Here is a 22197-nt window from a genome sequence, read left to right on the forward strand (position 1 = left end):
CATCTATCGGAACTCGCCTCAGTACTGAACCTGGCTCCGCGGCCGAGGCCTGCATCTATCGGAACTCGCCTCAGTACTGAACCTGGCTCTGCAGCTGCGGCCTGCATCTATCGGAACTCGCCTCAGTACTGAACCCGGCTCTGCGGCCGAGGCCTGCATCTATCGGAACTCGCCTCAGTACTGAACCTGGCTCTGCAGCCGAGGCCTGCATCTATCGGAACTCGCCTCAGTACTGAACCTGGCTCTGCGGCAGAGGCCTGCATCTATTGGAACTCGCCTCAGTACTGAACCTGGCTCTGCGGCCGAGGTCTGCATCTATTGGAACTCGCCTCAGTACTGAACCTGGCTCTGCAGCTGCGGCCTGCATCTATCGGAACTCGCCTCAGTACTGAACCTGGCTCTGCGGCCGAGGCCTGCATCTATCGGAACTCGCCTCAGTACTGAACCCGGCTCTGCGGCAGAGGCCTGCATCTATTGGAACTCGCCTCAGTACTGAACCCGGCTCTGCGGCCGAGGCCTGCAGCCATCAGGCTTCTGGACCAGTAGGCCCTGAACTGGCTCCATGACTTTTGGGGACTCTGCGGTTCATGTTCTGTGAATTGTTTGTTTGCTTTTTATTATTGTAAGCATGATGTGTTCTTTCTTTTTCACACATTGGATGTATGACTGTTTTTGTGGTGTGAGATTTATTGTGAATTCTGTTGTATTTGTTTGTGGCTGCCTGCAAGAAGATGAATCTCAAGATTGTACGTGGTATACAAACTTCAGTAACAAATGAACCTTGAACTTTGATTGCCTTTAATAGTTTGGGTGGTGATCTCAACACAGTCACTGGTAGTACTGATCCACATCCAACTAACATGCTGCAGTAGAGCTGGGGAAATGTTGCCTGCTTATCAACACGTACTCTTGCCGGGCACTATGAGAACCAGGCAGATCAAAGGCCGAAGAGGTTTCTGAGTGATGCACCATCAATAACTCACGCTGAGACGTAGGAAGCGAGATATCGGCTTTTATTGACTGGAAGAATGAACAACACTACATCCTGGAGAATGAGGCTGGGCAACAGGCCTCAGTCGCCTTTATACAGGGGTCTGTGGGAGGAGCCACAGGAGCAGTCAGACAGGTATATCTAGTTCACCACACTGAGCAGCACAGTGTTAACAGGAACTCAGACATCTGCCTCAAATGCATACACTCCACCTTTCCTCAGTTGCTATTTTTATCTTGGTTGTGTGTCTTTTGGATAAAATTTGCTTTCTTTTTATTTCAGAAGAAAACACATTTGTTGATAAAAACGGATCTGTCAGAGACATACCCATCTGATGTTTTTAACTTGGTGTCTAGTATGCATAGCCAGGCAGTTCAGCTCGCTGTTTTTGAGACGGTTACCTGGCTCCACACTGAACTGAGGCCGTGGCTTCATGTCTGTGGACAGACTCACTTCTGTAGACTTCAGTTCTGAACACTATCTGCTTGCCTTTATTGTTTGCACAGTTTGTTTTTTCCCTCTCTGCACTGGCTGTTGATTTCTTTTTTTAAAATGGATTTCATTGTTGTGTGTCTGCCTGTATGGAGACGAATCTCAAGGTTGTACAATGTATACATACTTTGATAATTAATGTGCTTTGAGTTTTGAACTTCGGAGAGTGGTGGAAGCAGAACTGTGACAGCACTTTATTCGAGCCGAGATGAGCACTTGAATCACCCAGGCAAAGGCAGAGCCAAGTGCTGGGAGATCGGATTAAAATCGATGGGTGTTCACGGGCCAGCGTGGGAATGGGAGAGTCAAATGGCTTGGTTCCGTGTTGTGTGACACTTACGGTGCATTAAAATCAGGCTTAATTAGGCTAATCTATTGTTCACATTGTAACGATTTTACGTATAAACTGATCTTACACGCTGTTTACTTCAGCAGGGCTGATTTTGTGGATGGATGGATGGATTTTACTGTTTATTCTTGCCCTCGGCACTACAGTTAAGATTTGTCTTCAGATTAAAGTCTTCTGTTCATTGCTGTTGGGATGGTGTTGTAACTACCCCAATAAACTAAGACCACAAGAGATAGGACCAGAATTAGGCCATTTGGCCCATCAAGTCTGCTCTGCCATTTTCCCTCTCAGCCCCAATCTCCTGCCTTCTCCCCATAACCCTTCATGGCCTGATGAATCAAGAGCTATCAACCTCTGCCTTAAACATATCCATTAACCTGGCCTTCACAATGAATTCCATAGATTCATCACTCTCTGGCAAGAGAAATTCCTCTATTCTGAGGCTGTGAACTCTGGTCTTAGACTCCCCCATCTTAGGAAACATACTCTCTGCATCCATAGACCTTTATACAGACAAAATAATGGAGAGATTTCAAATCAATGGACCCCAATTTCAGCTTTAGGTTGGGGGTGGTGGCCGAGATAGCTGTGAAGTTATGGAGAGCTATTTGAGTGTGGGTTTTCACAGTCATTTTGTCTGCTCCTGCCCTAATATCTTTCAACCTACACTGACCTGCTGCCAGGGATCCTCAGGGCTAATGGATTTTCACATTGGCATATTGTGTTTTCCTATGTCACTGAGCAATGGTCACTGTCTGTTCTCCTGTGGTGGCAGTGCCAAACTACTAGTGAAAGAACCCTGGAGCCTCCTACATAGTTTTCCAGAGTCCTTCACACACACACACACACACACACACTTCAAGAATAAATGGGCACATTATGCTAGCTTTTCCTTAAAGTCGCAAGTGATAAACTTTGAAAAATAAATGGTGTGACAATGTGCTGGCTATAGATTAGAATTCAGAAACTATTATAAGCCAAGTTACAGGAATGTTAATGAACTCCATTTGGTCAAATGAAGAGAATAATATTTTCATTGGAACAACGTGGGGCACAGTATGCTACTAGAATGGTGGCCTTTGATACCCAGGGGAGCACCAGGCGGGATGGAGGGGAAGTAAAGCAGAAAGATTCTGGTAAGCACTCAGGAATGGTGGCACAGACCAAAGTCATTGTCTCAGATGCTTTGAATGAGATCATAGAAAAGGAATAGACTGTTCAGCCACATCAAACAGATACCTTCAAAACCTTTAATGTGACTATAGACTCTAGATAGGACATTAGGTGCAAGGAAAGCAGTTCTTGTGATAAAGATCCTTTTGGATGGTTATTGGACAAGGAAATCTGGAATTTAGACTCTGGGATGGCGATGTATCTTCAAGTCTTCACAGTGCTTAATTTGGAGGAAATCTTCAAAGTGGTTGCAATCCCACATGGAAGTAACGAGATCACGAGTCGAGTATGACGTTCTCCTAATGCAGGGCTTCCCAACCTTTTTTATGCTGTAGATCAATGTCATTAAATAAGGGGTCTATGGACCCCGGGTTGAGAACCCGTCCTAAAGGGTTGACTATTGGTAGGTGTATCAGTTGCTGTAAAGATCAATCCGGGATCCACTTAAATAGAAAACGCCTGTGCATGTCTTTGTTTAATGTGGGGAGGCTGATGCACGGGCAGCTACCACACGGTCTTTGACAGATCTGGGTCAAGTTCCATTGGTATGGAATGCTACATGACTGGGGACTCTTCACTGTTGCAGCACTCCTCTGCTTCACTCTCATTGTGAAGCACCAACATTGTCCACCAGCTCCATCTTTGAGGTCTTTGTTGGATTTCTCTTTGTCTGGAAACTCCTCTTTGAGCTTACCACCACAGGTGACCCCACCAGGAGCTAAATTCCAGATAGCATCACTCTCGGGATCTCAGCAACTCACAAGCCTCCTCTCCATGGCAAGGAGAATGCAGCACAGAAATCAGATCAGCAAAGAAACATGGCTGTGTACTGCTCTGTAATTACTGGTTCGGGTGCAAAGCTCTTAAAGAACCTATTATTTGAAGTGTTAGCATTTGAACTGCGAGTTTCTACACTGTTTTAGCCTATGGAGCAGGTGCATCCATTCATCTAAAAGCATGTGTTTAGAGAAAATGCAGAGTTATGCCATAGGTCCAGGTACAGGAATAGTAAAACTCCCTTTATAATAGAGCAACTTACTTTTATTCAGAGCATTTAATGAAAGACATACATATATGCTTGGGGCAGAAACAGGCAATACCACTTACATCAGAGTTGAGTACTACTGAATTTATAAATATTTCATAAAGACATGAGTAGAAACACAAGCCAAATGGGCATCCCCTACCTCTGACACCTTCGCTTACATCACTGCAGCTGTCGTACTGGGTGAAATCTGTCGACAATGGCTGCCAAAGAGAAGGAAGTGCAATCAGTCTTTGCAGGCTTTTTCGGTCAATGGTTCAGTCTACTGATATCGTAGTATTTCTCATCCAGATGCTATAGAATTACCATTGCATGGCCATGCTCTATCATAAATATGTAAAACCAGTAGTCAGCCAAACATTATCTAATAGTCATTGCTTAAATGTGACCAATTATGCATGATGACAGAGAAAGGTAACAAAGACTGTCAAGGAGCTTATTATGATCTAAGTATTCATATTTATAAATCCTCTAAGTGCTAACTTCAACCATTGGTAAATATACCAAGTGTACAGAGGGCCACCTTGTGTGTATTCTGCTTTTAAAATATACTCTGTGACCACCTTATTAGATACACCCGCTTGTTAATGCAAATATCTAAACAGCCAATAATCTTGCAACAACTCAATGCATGCAGACATAATCTAGAGGTTCAGTTGTTGATCAGATCAAACATCAAAATGGGGAAGAAATTTGATCTAAGTGACATTAACTGTGAATGATTGTTGGTGCCAGATGGGGTGGTTTGAGTATCGTAGAAACTGCAGATCTCCTGGGATTTTCACAACTCACAGAAAATGGTGTAAAAATAAAATAAAATCCAATGAGTGATGGCTCTATGGGCAAAAACATCTTTTCAATAAGAGAGGTCAGAGGACAAAGGGTAGACTAGCTCTAGCTCACAGGAAGGTAACAATAACTAAAATAATCATGTTACAGTAGTGATGTGCAGAAGAGCTTCTCTGAATAGACACCACAACGAACCTTGAAGTGGATGGGCTATCACCGGCAGAAGACCAGGAGCGTACACTCACTGGCTGCTTTATTAGGCACAGGAGGTATGTAATAAAGTGGCCATGGTGTTTATGCAGTGACGAGGTGGGTAACGGGTGAAAGCACAGATTAATCGACAATAGAATTTAATTACTAACAGTCTTGGACAGAAAGAGGAGTTGAGACAGCTGGACCTGACTGCTCTAATCCTGCTGAGAAATTACCAGTTCCTACAGAGAACACAATACCACCAAACAAACAACATCCAAATGTATTCTAGATGTTATCAATGCACTTAGATCAGACCATCACACAAAGTATAAACAAACATATTTTAATTCAGGTTCTATGTTGAATTCTGATGAATTCAGCCCACAATTCTAAATTTAATCAAAAGAATGAACACAAGCCCCTGGACTGAACGATGCTGGTGAATATTTATGACGCATGTTTAACTGTATTCATCGGCATTCTTTTATGCAAGTTAGATGATAAGGATAAATGCTGACGCTGTTACATCTGTGTTGAGTCAGAGATTTCTATAGGTTAACTTTCAAGGATAGGAAAGAAGTGTGGAAAAAGTTTACATTTAGCTACATTTGGTGGTAAAGCGTGAGCAGTCAAACATTACACACAAATGCACTTGTTCTTTAAGCAGTTTAAAGCTTCACGATTAAGGGGTGAACTTACGCTCCTGCTGCTCTCCTACCTCCCACTGCCCCCACTTCCCCATCTTCCTGCCTCCCTCTGCCTCACTTCCCCATCTCCCTCTGCCCCCACTTCCCCATCTCCCTGCTTTCCTCTGCCTCCACTTCCCCATCTCCCCCTGCCCTCACATCCCCATCTCCCTGCCTCCCTCTGCCTCACTTCCCCATCTCCCTGCCTCCCTCTGCCTCACTTCACCATCTCCCCATCTCCCTCTGCCTCCACTTCCCCATCTCCCTCTGCCTCACTTCCCATCTCCCTCTGCCTCCACTTCCCCATCTCCCTCTGCCTCACTTCCCATCTCCCTCTGCCTCCACTTCCCCATCTCCCTCTGCCTCACTTCACCATCTCCCCATCTCCCTCTGCCCCCACTTCCCCATCTCCCTGCCTCCCTCTGCCTCACTTCCCCATCTCCCTGCCTCCCTCTGCCTCACTTCCCCATCTCCCTGCCTCCCTCTGCCTCACTTCACCATCTCCCCCTGCCCTCACTTCCCCATCTCCCTGCCTCCCTCTGCCTCACCACCATCTCCCTCTGCCCCCACTTCCCCATCTCCCTGCCTCCCTCTGCCTCACTTCCCCATCTCCCTCTGCCTCACTTCCCCATCTCCCTGCCTCCCTCTGCCTCACTTCACCATCTCCCCCTGCCCTCACTTCCCCATCTCCCTGCCTCCCTCTGCCTCACTTCCCCATCTCCCTGCCTCCCTCTGCCTCACTTCACCATCTCCCCCTGCCCTCACTTCCCCATCTCCCTGCCTCCCTCTGCCTCACTTCCCCATCTCCCTGCCTTCCTCTGCCTCACATCCCCATCTCCCTCTGCCCCCACTTCCCCATCTCCCCATCTCCCTCTGCCTCACTTCCCCATCTCCCTGCCTCACTTCCCCATCTCCCTGCCTCATCTCCCCATCTCCCCATCTCCCTCTGCCTCACTTCCCGCATCCATTGCTTGTGCACTTCAATGACACTTTGTGTTGTTATAAACATCGGTCTCTGGGACAAAATCTGTCACAAATTCATCATTCATTTTGTGTTTAATAACATTATGCATTCCAACATTTTTGATAACATTGTCTGATTATTTCCTGAATTTATCTGGAAATATTCCAGACTGTTGTTACCAAATTGAAGTTGAGTATCTCTACAATTATTCAGCGATAGAATTTCTCCAACCATCACTTCTTCAAACCAAAACCAAAATTTATCGAAACATTTCTATTCATCACCTGGATAATTAGTTTCCTTTTAATTTAATGTGCTGGCACAAAGTGGACACAATGAGATCAACATATGCAACTCGCACCTTGCCCAATTTCACTAAAATAAATCGGGCTGGTATTTGACATACTTCTTCCCAATACCTGCCCCCGGACACAGTAACTTGTGTTCAAGGCTGAGCTTTGATTATACTGCATGTGGAAAGTTTTACCGTCTGCCGACAGTAAGTCACTGCTTCTATTGTTCATATGTGATATAATACTCATCTTTAATCTTGTAATCCTGTAATTATAAATTCAGAACTGACATCAATGCATTACTACTTAAGTAAATGAAATGCCGATATCTTCAGGTTTTTTTTATTATGTATAATTTTCCAAGTTAAATAATTAACACTCAAGTGGGAAATGTTTCATTAAACTCCCCTCTTCATCACTCAAATTTATTACATTTCTCTGGAAACTCATCTTGCTCATTTCTTGTTGGTACTGAACTTGAGCTTTATAGGAAGTGGTAACTACCTGGTCATGGACTACATTCCTAAGTTATTTGGAACCAAGACACACATGTTCTTGGCGGCCCAGCGGCAGGGCTAGTAGAGCCATTCCCTCACTGCATCAGAGACTTGGGTTCAGACACGTTCTCTCAGTGACCATGTGGGTTCTCTCTGAGTGCTTGGATTCCTCCCACATCCCAGCAGTGAGAGGGGTTGGTAGATTAGCTGGTCATAATAATATGCCATCGTGTGTTGGTGAGTAGTAGAACCACAGGGGGTAGAAGTTAATGAAAGTGCAGAGTTAGTGTAAATTTGTTCCTTTTTCACACATCTCATGGTCTTGTGGTACGGAGGTTTTCTTTAAATGAGTTCTATGGTGTTTCTTTATTTTGTGGTTGCAAGGAGACAAATCTCAAGGTTGTACACTGCGTACATGCTTTGATAATAAATGAACTTTGAAATGAGCTGCTGATTGTCGGCATGGACTTGCTGGACAGTGGGGCCGTTTCCATGCTGGCTCTCCAGTCAATATTTTACTGTCTTTGCAATATTGAGGAAAGGGTTACTCACAAAACTCTGTCAATGCTCCTTTTGCTCACCTGCCAAGAGACACACAACTTCATCCTGCTGGTGACTTATCCCTATCCTCTGAAATATACTCCAAGAAACTTACTATCAAACTAATCTCTGACCATTCTTTGCTACCGAGAATGCCAGGTTATAGTACGTTATTAATCACCTTACTGATTCAGGACTACAGCATTGTGTGGTTAATTTACTTTCAGTCTCTGTTCAAGGAACAAATTAATGTTCAATTTCTTTTCTTTCCTTCTGAGCTGTGCCACTACTTTACATTTTGGGTTAAATGGGGTATGGGACTTATCTAAACAAGTACAAAGTAGTGATAATTCAACTCTCAGCTGCAGATTAAAAGCAGAGGATGGTGATCTTCACAGCTGGAATATGAAGTGCAAACACAAGCTGGTCCTTGGATGTTGATAATTCACGTTTGTAGTTCACTTTTCTATGGGGAAATGTTTGCACTTATTGAATCCTGGCAATGGATTTCAATGGTTAAGAGAAATGTTGGTATTACTTGAATGGAAGGGGTATGGAGGGGGGGGGGAGGTGCTATGGTCCAGGTGCAAGTCGATGGGACTAGGCAGAATGATAGTTTGGCATGGGCCGAAGCAACACACACAAAATGCTGGAGGAACTCAGCAGGCCAGGCAGCATCTATGGAAAAAAGCGCAAATGACATTTCAGGCCGAACTGCTGAAGGGTTTTGGCCCGAAACATCGACTGTACCTTTTTCCATAGATGCTGTCTGGCCTGCTGAGTTCCTGCAGCATTTTGAGTGTGTTGCTCGGATTTCCAGCATCTGCAGGTTCTCTTGTTAGATGGGCTGAAGGCCCTGTTTCTGTGCTGTAGAGCTCTATGTCTGTGGGAAAGAGCATGTTTGAATTACAGACAGGCTTTTTCATGGTATCAAATGGTCCCAGAGTGAGGACTGTCCCAGAGAGTGGTGAGGGTGAAGTGAAAAAGTCTTCATCTTGTCCTCTATTCTTAAACCCCTCCAGAATATTGACATCATGCTGAGTCCTGCCCACCCTCGTGGTGGCCTTGCTGAGTGAAACAACCGCTTATTGCTGATCTGGGGGCAGTTAGACCGTTCAAGACTATGTGAAATCGTTTCTCACAGTCCTTTTGTAGCAAGGTTTCTACTCCTGGTTCCGTATTTTAACTTGGCTTTCAGAATCTGTCAACAGAGTCGGTGGCATCACTGGTTTCCCTTGTTAGCAGTTTATTTATTTTATTTATTTAGAGATACGACACAGAACAGGCCCTCTGGCCCTTTGAGTTGCACTGCCCAGCAACCCTCACTTTACCCCAGCCTAATCACGGGACAACTTACAATGATCAATTAACCTACTAACCACTACGTCTTTGGACTGTGGGAGGAAACCAGAGCACCTGGAGAAAATCTATGCATTCCATAGGGAGGATGTACAGGCTCCTTACAGATGTCGCTGGACTCTAATGCCCTGTGTTGTGCTAACCGCTATGTTACCATGGGGCCCACAATAATTATAAAATTAGGATCAAAGGCTTTTTGCCCCCAGGTTTCTATAAAGATATGGCATTAGCTCCAAAATTATTCCTCCCTTCCATCTAAATTCAATAAATACATGGGTTATTCTATTACTTTAATGCAAAGCAGATAAAAGTTTGTTGAGATGGAGTGTTAACTGTCTATCTCTCTCCACAGATGCTACTGAGAATTCCCAGCACATTGCTGTTTATATTTCAAAAATGGCACAATGACTTCCACATGTGGAGAACTGTACTAAGACACTGAACATTTATTCTCAATACTCTCAGAACTCTGCAGCCTGAATAGCATTATGCCTGGGCATGAACAATTTATCCCGTAGAAACCACATAGGTAATTACAAATTTTAATTTACAGTCAGGCTTCAGAATTATTCTTACAAATCTCCAGAGTTAGCAGCAATATCAGGAATAGAAAATGCGGTGGGGGGGGGGGGTAGATGGAACATATTGAAAACATGTAAGAAATACCAGTCATGGGCTTCTTGCCACTCCAGTACATAAAGTGCAGTGTGTGCTGGTCATGCCTTACCCTATGCAATCCACTTCGTCCGTAACTAGGGAGGGAGGAGGTTTTGGATGCAGAAGCATGCAGGGCTAGAGGACAAAGGAGTAAAATCTGTATTAGAACCACAGAGAACCAGACAACAGACAACAAACAAAGACACTTTTGAGTTTATATTTCAAAGCAACTTTCCACTTCCATTTAAAGGAAATGGACAATTTTGTGTGGGTTCCTCTGCCTAGTGTGTGACATACACAAAGAGGACTGGATTGGGACCACAAAGAGGAAACTGTTTTCAGTCCTATTTAACCTCTTCTCTTGCCAGATCCAAGGACCAAAGAATCCTTCCAGGCACGGCAGTCACTTGCTGTCTGCTTTCAGTGCTCGTAATGTGTACTGGACATCAAACACAGATTGCTTTGCAGTACGCTCTACTCCGTTCAGAAGGGCCCATAGGCTTGGCGAAGCTCATTTTCCAACTAAACACCTTACAAGATGCAAGACTTAATACTGGAGTTTACTTATTCAGGGGAAGACACACCCGTCCTGTCCTGGAACATCGAATCTCTTATCTTTCCTGCTGATGCTGTCTGACCTGCGAAGTGCTTCCAGCATTTTCTATTTTTGCTACTGAGTGTGAGTTGCCAAGTTTTGGGTGAGTGAGGACACTGTCCGACCACAAGTTTTTGTCCTTCCAGTCCTGTACTTACTGCCAAAGTTCCCATCACGGGTGCTAATATTGCAGGCAGCAGGAATCATGTGCTCTCTGCCCCAATAACTTTGAGTATGGTGTGACTATTACCTATGGCTAGCTGTCACCAACTGATAAACTGGGAAAGATTTTCACAACCCTGAAAACAGCACAAGGCCCATTCACAACACAGTTTGGTCCTGCAACAAGCAATTTTATTCTCTTCTTGCTTTAACCTTTGAAAACAAAATTGAGATATCAAACAATTCCAACCGAAGCATAAATCTGACTCCCCAAATGCTATCGAGTTAAAATGATTCCGGGACAAAAAATGTCCGCGAGAGTTTTATAGATGCTAAACTGAATTGATCGCTGTGTTATATGCTTCAATATAGATAAGAAATCATAACATTTCTGCTATTTATGTTATGTGCTGTTGGTAATATGTGTGGCACCTTGGCCCGAGAGGAATGCTGGTTTGTTTGGCTATAATCATGTATGGTTGAATGAAAATTAAACTTGAACATGAAGAGTCCATGGTGTTACGTAGTACCAGGAAGGATTGGCTGACTGAGAGAAGACAAAGTGGTGTTAAAGGGGTTCTTTTCAGGATGGCTGCTTGTAACTAGTGGAGTTCAATGGTTCACTGGTTCCATTTAATATCACAGAATGTATACAGTACACAACCTGAAATCCTTACTCTTCTCAGACATCTATGTAACAAAAGAAAACTTTAGAACCCCAAAACTCCCTTCCCCCTCCCGTGCACAAGCATCAACCCCCCTCCCCCTCCCTCAGCAAGATCATCAGCACCCCCCCTCCCACCACCCACCATGCAAGCAATAGCAAACCCCCCCAAGGTGTGCTGCCGAGAGTAGGATTGGAACCACAGCTCTTAGCATTGTCCATGAATGATCTGGGTAGCAGAACTGATGGCTCTGTGGCTGAGTTTGCAGAAGATACCAGGACAGGTGCAGGGACTGGTAGTGTTGCAGAAGGAGGAAGTCTGCAAAAGCACTTGAACAAGCTCAGCGAGTGGGAAAAGAAGTGGCAAGTGGAATAAAATTTAAGGAAGTGTGGGGCTATGCACTTTGAAAGTAATAATAAAGAATAAAGGATAGTTTTTAATGGGCAAAGAATTCAGAAATCAGAGGTGCAAAAGGGTTTGGGATTCCTAGTTCAGGATTTCCTCAAGGTAACCTGTAGGTTGAGGTTGGTAGTAAGAAAAACAAATGTAATGTTAGCATTCATTTCGAGAGGACTGGAATATAAAAGCAGGGATGTACAGCTGAGGCTTTAAAAGACATTGGTCAGTCCACATTTGGAATATTGTGAACAATGTTGGGTCCTGTGTGCAGGAATGTACTAGCTCCAGAGAGGATCCAGAGGAGATTCACAAGAACCACCCGGGAATGGAAGGCTTAATGTACGCAGAGTATTTGATACCTCTGGGTCTGGAGTTCAGAAGGATGAGAGGGAACTTTATTGAACACTATTGAATACTATAATTAATGCTTGGACGGTGAAGAGAAGAGAAAAGAGAATTTTTCCATTAGTAGAAAAATATAAGATTTTAGGGTCTAGCTTCAGAATAATGGGACATTTCTTTAAAACCAAGACAAGGAACAATTTCTTCACCAAGGTGGTGATGAATCCATGGAATTCCTTGTCATGGAGGCCAAGTCATTTGGTGCATGCAAGGCGGAGACTGATAAGTCCTTGATTGATAACAGGGTCAAGGGTTACAGGAAGAAGGCAGGAGAATCGGGTTCAGAGAAAAAAAATCAGCTTTGATTGATTAGCGGGGCAGATTAGATATGCCAACTGGCTAATTCTACACCTATATTTTATGATATTTTTAGAATATGATGCAAATAGAAGGCAAATAACATAGAGAAGCTTGGCAGAAAGTAATGTGTAGAGGTCTATTAAAATAATTGACAATCAATAAGGAATTGATCCATCCCAGACGTTTGATGGATGATTGATAGTCTTACATGCACTCCCTGCAGAATCATAACGATGCCTGAAATGAGGGTCACTAGAGAGAGAGTGAGATGCCAGGCGGGCTTGCTTCTCTCTTTCCAATTCTTCCTTCAGAATCAGCTTCCCGAGGCCTGACTGGATCTGTAAATTCACAAAGGCCAGTTGCAAAAATAAGTGAATCAATTATCTCTGAACAGCAACCAATGTAGCATAAATGAGATATGCTAAATATGGCACAATTTTTTCTTGTGAACAACGATCCTTTATAAACATGCTTCCCTTTGAACTGTTTCAACAGTAATAGTAGTTGTGGGTAGGAATTTAAGACAAACAATTCTATTTTGGTTAGGGATTGATTTATTTTCTATTAACTCTACCATTACTGAAGGAGAACAACTGGAGCCTGTGTGACATGGTCTTGATTATGGTAATACCTTGATTATGCTCAGGGGCATAAAATCAAAATAAAAGGAAGAAAGACCTGTATTTGCATAGAGGTTCTCGTAATCTCAGCACATCACAAATGCTTCTTGCTAAATGAGTATTATTTTTGAAATGAAAAATATGGATGCACACCAGTCACTGACTGAGCAACAGAAGACATCTGAAGAATATATTTGCACTCTCTGAACATATCCATGAGCGTCTAGAAATAATTCAGAAGATGTGTAACTCAGATAGTTAATGGTTGGGTTGAGTTGTTCTCCAATCTTGGCAAGTCGCTTGCAACATGTTTCATCACCACGGGAGGAGACATTGTCAGTGAACTGTTGATTGTTGATCCGAGGCAGCAAAGTGGCAAGACAAACTCTCTCTAGTCTTTACCCACGAAGATCGAGAGAGACCCAAATTCGACTGGGCATCAGTGAAAGTCATGGCACAAGCAAACACACAGCATACAAGAGAGTTCCTAGAAGCATCAGTTTCCACGGACAATTCTGCAAACAAGCACATACACTTTGATCCTATTTATGAGTTGACGTGGGCAAAGTTCCAGACCACTGCACAACAAGTTCGCCATACAGCCAATCAGCGACAAGATTTCCTCCCCACATCACAAATGAATTTTCAAAATGGCGACAATCAGCTGATTGAAAAATGCAAAAAGGCCAAGCATTTGGAAAACACACACAGTCAACAGCGCACTGACGATGTCTGCTTGCACAGTGACAAAACATTTGCAAGTAAATTGCCAAGATCGGAGATCAACTCAATCCAACCATATCTATTTGCTGCCTTGAAATTAAATTTTATCTATTTCCAGTCTGCTAATTGGATGTAATTTTTCACCTCAAATGTCAGATTAAGTGGTACCTTAAATAAAAAGCACAATATTATGAATGATATCGCTGTTTAAAAAAATTATTGTAGTGTAAGAAGCATTAAGACCGCACCTGTAAAATTACTCAGACAGCTTCTATGTACCTGGTGTATTGACTCAACACTTTAAGGCTATCATGGTCACGGAGGAGGAACAGGGTGGATCTGGTGGAGGAGAAGGGCATGGTAGTGTAGCAGTTTACAGTACCAGTGACCACATGGATTTAATTTAGGGTTAAATCGGGGGATTGCTGGGCTTCATGATTCAAAGGTCCTATTCCATGCTGTATCTCAGTAAACAAACAAACAAACAAACATGGTAATTGGCAGGGTGGCAGGCCAGGGATAACATGGGAGAGGAGTGAAAAAACTAATGAAGCACAGTTCTCCAGATATTAAAACTACCCCTGACTTCAACTGGAGCTATGCCAAGGATAGTCGCAAGGCAATGTGAGCAGCAGACTGGATCGAAATAACTGGGCATGATGCTATTACAACTCAGGGCGTCAGAGTTTAGAGTTTAATCCCACTGTCCTCCCGTGATGGAATGGGTGTGCTTTCTCTGGGTCCTCCCACAATCCAAAATTATACCGATTAGTAGATTACTTGATCATTGTAAATTGTCCCGTGACTGGGTTAGAACTAATTTGTGAATTACTGAAGGTTGCTTGGTGGCATGGCTCAAAGGGCTGTATCTCTAAATCAAATAAATAAAAGAGAGTAACTATGGTCTACAACTTGTGCTCAGGCCATGGGCTGGCTGCATTAGAATTCTAAAGCATGTGGGCAGTAGCACCAAAGCAATGTATAAGAAAAATTGATACTTTGCCTTAAATTATGGAAGGTCCACTAACTTTGGGCAGATGTTGAAAGAAGTAACTGTGTAGAAATAAGAACATTTTTCAGTCGGGGGGGGGGGGGGGGGATATCTTCGGCTTTCTTCACTCATGAAAGCCGTGCATTTGCAGTTTCTGAGGACCTGCTCTACCGTGGTCCACAGACACGCACGGAATGTGGGGTTAGCACAATGTGGGGAAAAGTACTCCTCACGTCAAATATCAACCATGATCTTAGTGAGTAACAACAGACACAAGGAGGTCTATTCCTACTTGTATTCCTTGCATTTTATTTGTTCCCTGCTTTAAAGAATTAAAAACAAGGGTCAAAGACACGACCTTTAGATCCATCTTCTGACAGTAATAACTACTGAATGCCGCATACATTGGTGATCTTGCCACGATACGTATATTGAACATGGAAATGATACGTGCATCAATGGGAATCATGACCGGATACACCGTCAAATCCTGTTCCATCATTGCCTTTGGGTGGGTCAGGAAATGGCCAAGTAAAGGATATTAGGGTAAAATATTTTGGGTGGCATGGTGGAGATACGTGTCTACCAAAGGAGGTGTAAGGTGCTCCTTCCTTCCACTAGCCTGCAGTTCACCACTGGGCAAGGTGTAGCACCTGCTTAGCCCCCCGATCAGGGTCATGTGAAGCCATGGGAGCAGCTGGTGGATGGCCGTATGAGCAGCTGGTGCACATCACAAGTCCTAGTTATGTGATCACTGATACCAGTGAATCTCTAAAGAGTACTGATAATGGCTGGGGTCGCCCGTCTTGTAAAGACACTGCCCAGAAGAAGACAATGGCAAACCCCTTCTGTAGAGAAAATTTGCCAAGAACAATCATGGTCATGGGAAGACCACGATCATGACTATGAAAGACATGGCTCGTAATGACGATGACAAATGATAATGGGCAGAGGTAATGGTAGTCACCTTAGAAGAATGCACGGATATAAAATGCTCTGGGGTATGCTAAAGCATGTCAGTAATTATTTATCATAAAACGATGCAAGAATTATTAGAATGAACAGCTGGAAGCGGGAAATATTACTGATACAAAGTAAGCAAAATAAAGATATTTTTTAAAATCTTTACAAAATAAAATAATGTAAAATAATACAAATAAATGCAAAAGGTTGGCTTGAATAGATTTTTCTTCCTAATATGTGCTATACAACAATATGAAATTTAAGTTATATTTATTTATTGAGATACTGTGCGGAATAGGCTCTTCAGAACCTTCAAGTTGCGCTACCTAGCAACAGGTTTAACCCTAGCCTAACCACAGGACAATTTACAATGAGAAATTAACCTGCTAACCACTGCGTCTTTGGAATGTGGGAGGAAGCTGGAGCACCCAGAGGTAACCCATGCACTCTACAGGGAGAATGTAAGAATCCTTAAAGATGGCATCAAAATTGAATTCCTAACTCTGAAGTCCTGAGCTGTAACAGTGTCACACAAAATAATTACGATACCTTTCCTATCAGCTTAGCCCCAATGGACAAGACAAGGAAAACAAATAAAGCTACCCTATGCATCAACACACCAAGTACTGACTCTGCCTCAGTCATGCTGTGCCTTTATGCGAAGATGTAAACTCCATTCTTTTTAACAGCCTTAGGTACACAAACCGAACATACTTTATTGAGTTGCTCCTCCTGGAGTTGCCTTCGTCTGAGTTTTTCCTCATCTTCCTCTTCTCGTTCACTGCCTCTCCTCCTGTCTGTTGTGAAACAGTCACAAAATACAGCTTTAGAGATCTACAAGAGGGACAGGCTTTGTATAAGTTAAATCAAAGAGAGATGAAGCTCACAATCTTCAAGATGGCATGGCTGCATCCAAGAAGATACTTACAGAAGGCTTCTTGAGATAAACTGTATCATGGGCATTCAATATCAATCTTCCTCCAAAAGAGATGTGTGGGACATCTTTTATCAAGTATTTGATTGAGGCAAGTGGCTGTCACTGTGACATCACCTAATGGTGACTCTACCCATATGATACACAACCCTCTTGGGAGCTACGTGTCAAATCGGGGCTCTGAACCACCACAAGATGGTGAGAAATTACTTTAGTCAGAGGGTGGTAAATCTGTGGAATTTGTTGCCATGGCTGTGGAGGCCCAGTCATTGGGTGCATTTAAGGCAGAGATAGATAGGTTCTTGATTAGTCAGGGCATCAGAGGGTATGGGGAGAAGGCAGGTGAGTTGGGATGACTGGAAGAATTGGATTACCGGTAGTCATGATTGAATGGTGGAACAGACTCGATGGGTCTACTTCTGCTCCTACATCTTATGGTCTTAAGATGCAAGGAAGATTGGAAGGAAGCTGGTTTTGAAAACTAAGGAGGGGACTTCAGTAATATACTAGTAACTGAAGGAATAGGAGTATCTTTCTCCTGATCACACAGGAATTAAAGTAGAAAGAAAAATTGGTTTTAGGGTTGACAGTAGAGTTTTTAAATATCTTATGGCAAAAACCAATAGCCAGGAGATATGCTCATCCCACCCATAACTCCATGAAAGTTGGACAAATATTCTGTCCTGAGAAAAGAGCAGGGCTGAATTATGGCCTATTTAATGGTCAGTTGGCAATATAAATGAGATGTAGGCATATGAAGGTATGATTCATTAATAATAGGAAGGTATACTTTTTAATATAGCAAAATACTTTAACTCAAACAAATGTACCTGTAAACTTATTTTCTTCAGGACTTTAAAATGTAAAATTCATTAAGATTTGTAAGTTCCAATGATAATTACTTCGGCATCTTATTTAGTTGTACATGCAGTTAGAGGATTGCTCATACTGCTCGTGATGACTACCTTTTAGCATGTGCTCGACATGAATGTGTGGTTGCATTCGTGACAGACAGTAATCTCAGTTGCGTGAACAGCAGTGAGCAGCAACACTGGGTGGCCATTCAGAAAGTCATTTGTTAATAAGATGGAAAAAAATAAACAAAATAGTCACAGAGGTTAGTGAGACGTTCTAATGGTAAAAAAAAATGTCTTTCTTCCATCTTCATTCCACTTCAAAAAATAATTTGAGCTAAAAGATCAAAATCTTTTGTACTGAAGACCCAGCAAAGAACCCAAGCCAAGAGCAAACATGGTTTATATAAACTTTACCAGTTGCCACGTCCAACCACGTTAAGTGAATTGCAGATGCTGCTGTTGTTTGTTATGAAGGAAATCAGGGCTTTGATAGAATAAAAACCACTCCATAACAAAAATGAAAAGTACAAAGCAGTTACACATGAAAAGTTCTATTAGGTCATAATATGGGTACCAAACTCTCTTTGATGGTAATGGATGAAATCAGTCAACCAGAGTGATGATGACCTTTGGAACTAAAATATTTATAGTGCATTATTCAAAAGACTCATTTCAAAGAGATTAATTGATTCAAGTTCCAATATTAAAACCCTATCAATCAATCCACAGTGCAGACCATTTAAATACTTTAAGAGCTCGGATGACAAAGTAATGAGAAATTAGAGATGTTTCTAATTTTAGGACATCGTGCTGGTGACAGTTTTCCTTAATGGAGCTGAAAATATATTCACTCAGTTTGAAAAAAAAGCGAAGGAACATCAGTGGAATGAAAACAAGGTCTGACGGAGATGGAATTAAAGGCGCCTTGGCTCGATGGCACGTATTGCCTTTCTGCATAGAACCAAGTGCCCCTTGTGACTTGGCAGGATGCACTGCATCAGAAATCTGAATCTCACCTTAGAGACAGCTCCAATTATGTGATAAACCCCCCCAAAAAATAAACATTAGTGCAGGAGCCAAGCATCTGTTTTCTATCTGCATTGTATTCTGTGTTACGCACTTGAACATGTTTATTACGGTAGATAGTCATGTGGATGGGGGGCGTGGCAGAAGTGAATAATTTTAATTACGTGTTCATGCTTTTTAGAGTCAGTCTGGCTAGTTTAGAACTAGGGAATGGGTCGGGATGATATCTTTTTGTTGAGCGTTTAATTTCGTTTAACTATTTGTGTTTAACTTCACTTAATTTCATTAGTTTAAGTTTCATTAGTTTTATCGTTTCAAGACTGTTTTGTTAGTTTCTATTACAGGATCGAATTAACTTTTTCAACTTTGAACACTACTATTATTGGATTCTACAGAACATACTGCCTGGATTCTAAGTGGTGTTGGCTTGTTCCAGTAGCCGCTAAAACTAGTATTAGCACTAATTAGCCGTCAACACCGGGAAAATCCATCTGATTCTACAATACATTTTTAGGGAAGTAAGCTGGTTGTATGCTTCCCTCATATAAATCTGGTCTTTATGTGACCTAAGCCCACAACACTGAGGTTGGTACTTAACTGCTGACTGAAGCATCAGTCAACTCAGGAGTAATTTGGTATGTCACCCGCAAATTTCTACAGAGGTACTGTGTACAGCATTCTAACCACCATCTGGTATGGGAGTGGGAGGGGGATGGGAAGGTTGGGCTGCTGCACAGGATGGAAGTAAGCTGCAGAGAGTTGTAAACTTACGTCAGCTCCATCATGGGCACTTAGCCTCCATAGTATCCAGGACATCTTCAAGGAGCAATGCCTCAAAAAGGTGGTGTCCATCATTAAGGACCCCCATCACCCAGGACATGACTTATTTTTATTGCTACCATCAGGAAGGAGATACAGGAGCCAGAAAGCACACTCTCAATGATTCAGGAACAGTTTTGTCCCCTCTGCCATCCGATTTCTGAATGGACGTTGAACTAATGAACATGAATTCACCACTTTTTATTTCTATTTCTGCACTAATTATTTAATTTAACTATTTAATGTGTATCTACTTACCGTAATTAAAGTTTTTTCTATTATTATGTACTGCAATGTACAGCAGCCACAAAAACCTGAAACTTCACAACATGTTGGTAATATTAAATCTGAGACTGATTCTGAGATGGGTAATAAATACAAAACAGCAAGGTCCATAAACATTTATAAAATAAACTTCCAATAAAAGGAGCCAATTAAGAATTTAAATGGTACTGCACAGTAGTCTTCACCTTTTCCCTGAATGATATGACATATGAAGATGTATTAATGCAAATGATAATCAAAACAGAAAAACCTGTTTGCTGTGAATTTATGTTTTGTTTCATTTAGAAAAGTTATTTTTAAAGAACTAATACCCAGATAAAAAGAGAGATTTTGAAATGTGCTTTAAGATTTTAGTTTTGTTAAATTTCACCTGAAAGCATTTACATTATTCCCTTTTAACTTGAGAAGGCAGAAAGAATTTTAAAAGTAATTAATGAACTGCAAGGCCTATGTGTCAGGCTCTTATCATACCTATGGTACCTGGACCTGGCCAGTAGTCAGTCTCCACCTCGGAAGTCTGATCAGGATCTGGAGCCTGGGCGGCGGGGAACTTGGATGACTTGATGATCTCCACGCCTGTCTTGAGTTGTGCTGCCATTGCAGCTGCATCTAGAGTGGCAATCAGTGGGAACTCAGCACAGGTTACTGTCTTTGCAATAGACTGGGGGGGTTCCCTTTAACTTCTGTGTGCCTTCAGCACCCTTTGCTAAAGAGTGTCATCATTGTAAACAACATCATAGTGTTTTGGCATAGAGGTAACACATTCTGTTTCCAATCAAATCACCATTATTGGACCCAACTGTTTACTCAAATATCTGCTGGTATTTTATATAATGACTGAAATACAAGTAATTCCCTAGTATGCTTGCTAGTGGTAATAGTATGTATAGAGCAGTTTGATATGTCTTCAGTGGTTATACAAAGTATAATTCTGGAAATCTCTTGAAGCTTCTTTGTTCTGCATTATATAACCATATATAACCACATATATAACTACTAGAAGCTCGTTCCACACAGCTATCACTCTTTGAGTAAAGAAGTTCCCCCTCGTGTTACCCTAAACTTTTTCCCCCTAACTTTCAACTCATGTCCTCTTGTTTAAATCTCCCCTAGTCGCAATGGAAAAAGCCTATCCACATCAACTCTATCTATCCCCCTCATAATTTTAAATACCTCTATCAAGTCCCCCCTCAACCTTCTATGCTTCAAAGAATAAAGACCTAACTTGTTCAACCTTTCTCTGTAACTTAGGTGCTGAAACCCTGGTAACATTCTAGTAAATCTCCTCTGTACTCTCTCTAATTTGTTGACATCTTTCCTATAATTTGGTGACCAGAACTGTACACAATACTCCAAATTCAGCCTCACCAATGCCTTGTACAATTTTAACATTACATCCCAACTCCTACACTCAATGCTCTGATTTATAAAGGCCAGCATACCAAAAGCTTTCTTCACCACTCTATCCACAGAGGAGTTCAGGGAACTATGCACTGTTATTCTTAGATCACTCTGTTCTACTGCATTCCTCAGTGCCCTACCATTTACCATGTATGTCCTATTTTGATTAGTCCAGCCAAAATGTAGCACCTCACACTTATCAGCATTAAACTCCATCTGCCATCTTTCAGCCCACTCTTCTAACTGGCCTAAATCTCTCTGCAAGCTTTGAAAACCTACTTCATTATCCACAACACCACCTATTTTAGTATCATCTGCATACTTACTAATCCAATTTACCATCCCATCATCCAGATCATTAATGTATACAAACAACATTGGACCCAGTACAGATCCCTGAGGCACAGCACTAGTCACCGGCCTCCAATATGAAAAACAGTTATCCACCACTACTCTCTGGCATTTCCCATCCAGCCACTGTTGAATCCATTTTACTACTTCAATATTAGCACCTAAAGATTGAACATTCTGTGTGGAACCTTGTCAAAGGCCTTACTGAAGTCCATATAGTCAACATCCACTGCTTTACCCTTGTCAACTTTCCTAGTAACCTCTTCAAAAAATTCAATAAGATTTGTCAAACATGACCTTCCACACACAAATCCATGTTGACTGCTCCAAATCAGACCCTGTCTATTCAGATAATTATATATATCATCTTTAAGAATGCTTTCCATTAATTTACCCACCACTGATGTCAAACTTACAGGCGGATCATTGCTAGGTTTACTCTTAGAACCTTTTTTTAAAGAAAGGAACCACATGAGCAATACGCTAATCCTCTAATGACATTTCTAATGACATTTGAAATATTTCTGTCAGAGCCCCTGCTATTTCTACACTAACTTCCCTCAAGGTCCTAGGGAATATCCTGTCAGGACCTGGAGACATCCACTTTTATATTCTTTAAAAGCTCTAGTTCTTCCTCTTCTTTAATCATCATAGTTTTCATAACTACCCTACTT

General features: G+C 42.1%; 1 protein-coding gene across 13 annotated transcripts in view; it reads right to left on the reverse strand.

Moving 5' to 3' along the window:
- The window catches only part of ablim1b (actin binding LIM protein 1b), a 428496-nt gene that overhangs the window by 17997 nt on the left and 388302 nt on the right, over positions 1-22197 (reverse strand). For 8 of the 13 annotated variants that reach the window (XM_073027813.1, XM_073027812.1, XM_073027816.1 and 5 more), the window contains 5 exons: positions 20243-20380; positions 16565-16647; positions 12762-12891; positions 10101-10165; positions 4025-4253 (listed from right to left, as the gene is read on the reverse strand). In XM_073027813.1, coding sequence (XP_072883914.1) covers positions 4047-4253; positions 10101-10165; positions 12762-12891; positions 16565-16647; positions 20243-20380 — 623 coding nt within the window. In that variant the 3' untranslated portion in view covers positions 4025-4046. Of the gene's footprint in view, positions 1-3092; positions 3101-4024; positions 4254-10100; positions 10166-12761; positions 12892-16564; positions 16648-20242; positions 20381-22197 lie in introns of those variants that run through there. The other 5 variants (XM_073027823.1, XM_073027820.1, XM_073027824.1 and 2 more) reach the window with 2 other exon arrangements.

Source organism: Hemitrygon akajei, chromosome 23, assembly GCF_048418815.1.
Source record: "Hemitrygon akajei chromosome 23, sHemAka1.3, whole genome shotgun sequence".
Classification (NCBI taxonomy): domain Eukaryota; kingdom Metazoa; phylum Chordata; class Chondrichthyes; order Myliobatiformes; family Dasyatidae; genus Hemitrygon; species Hemitrygon akajei.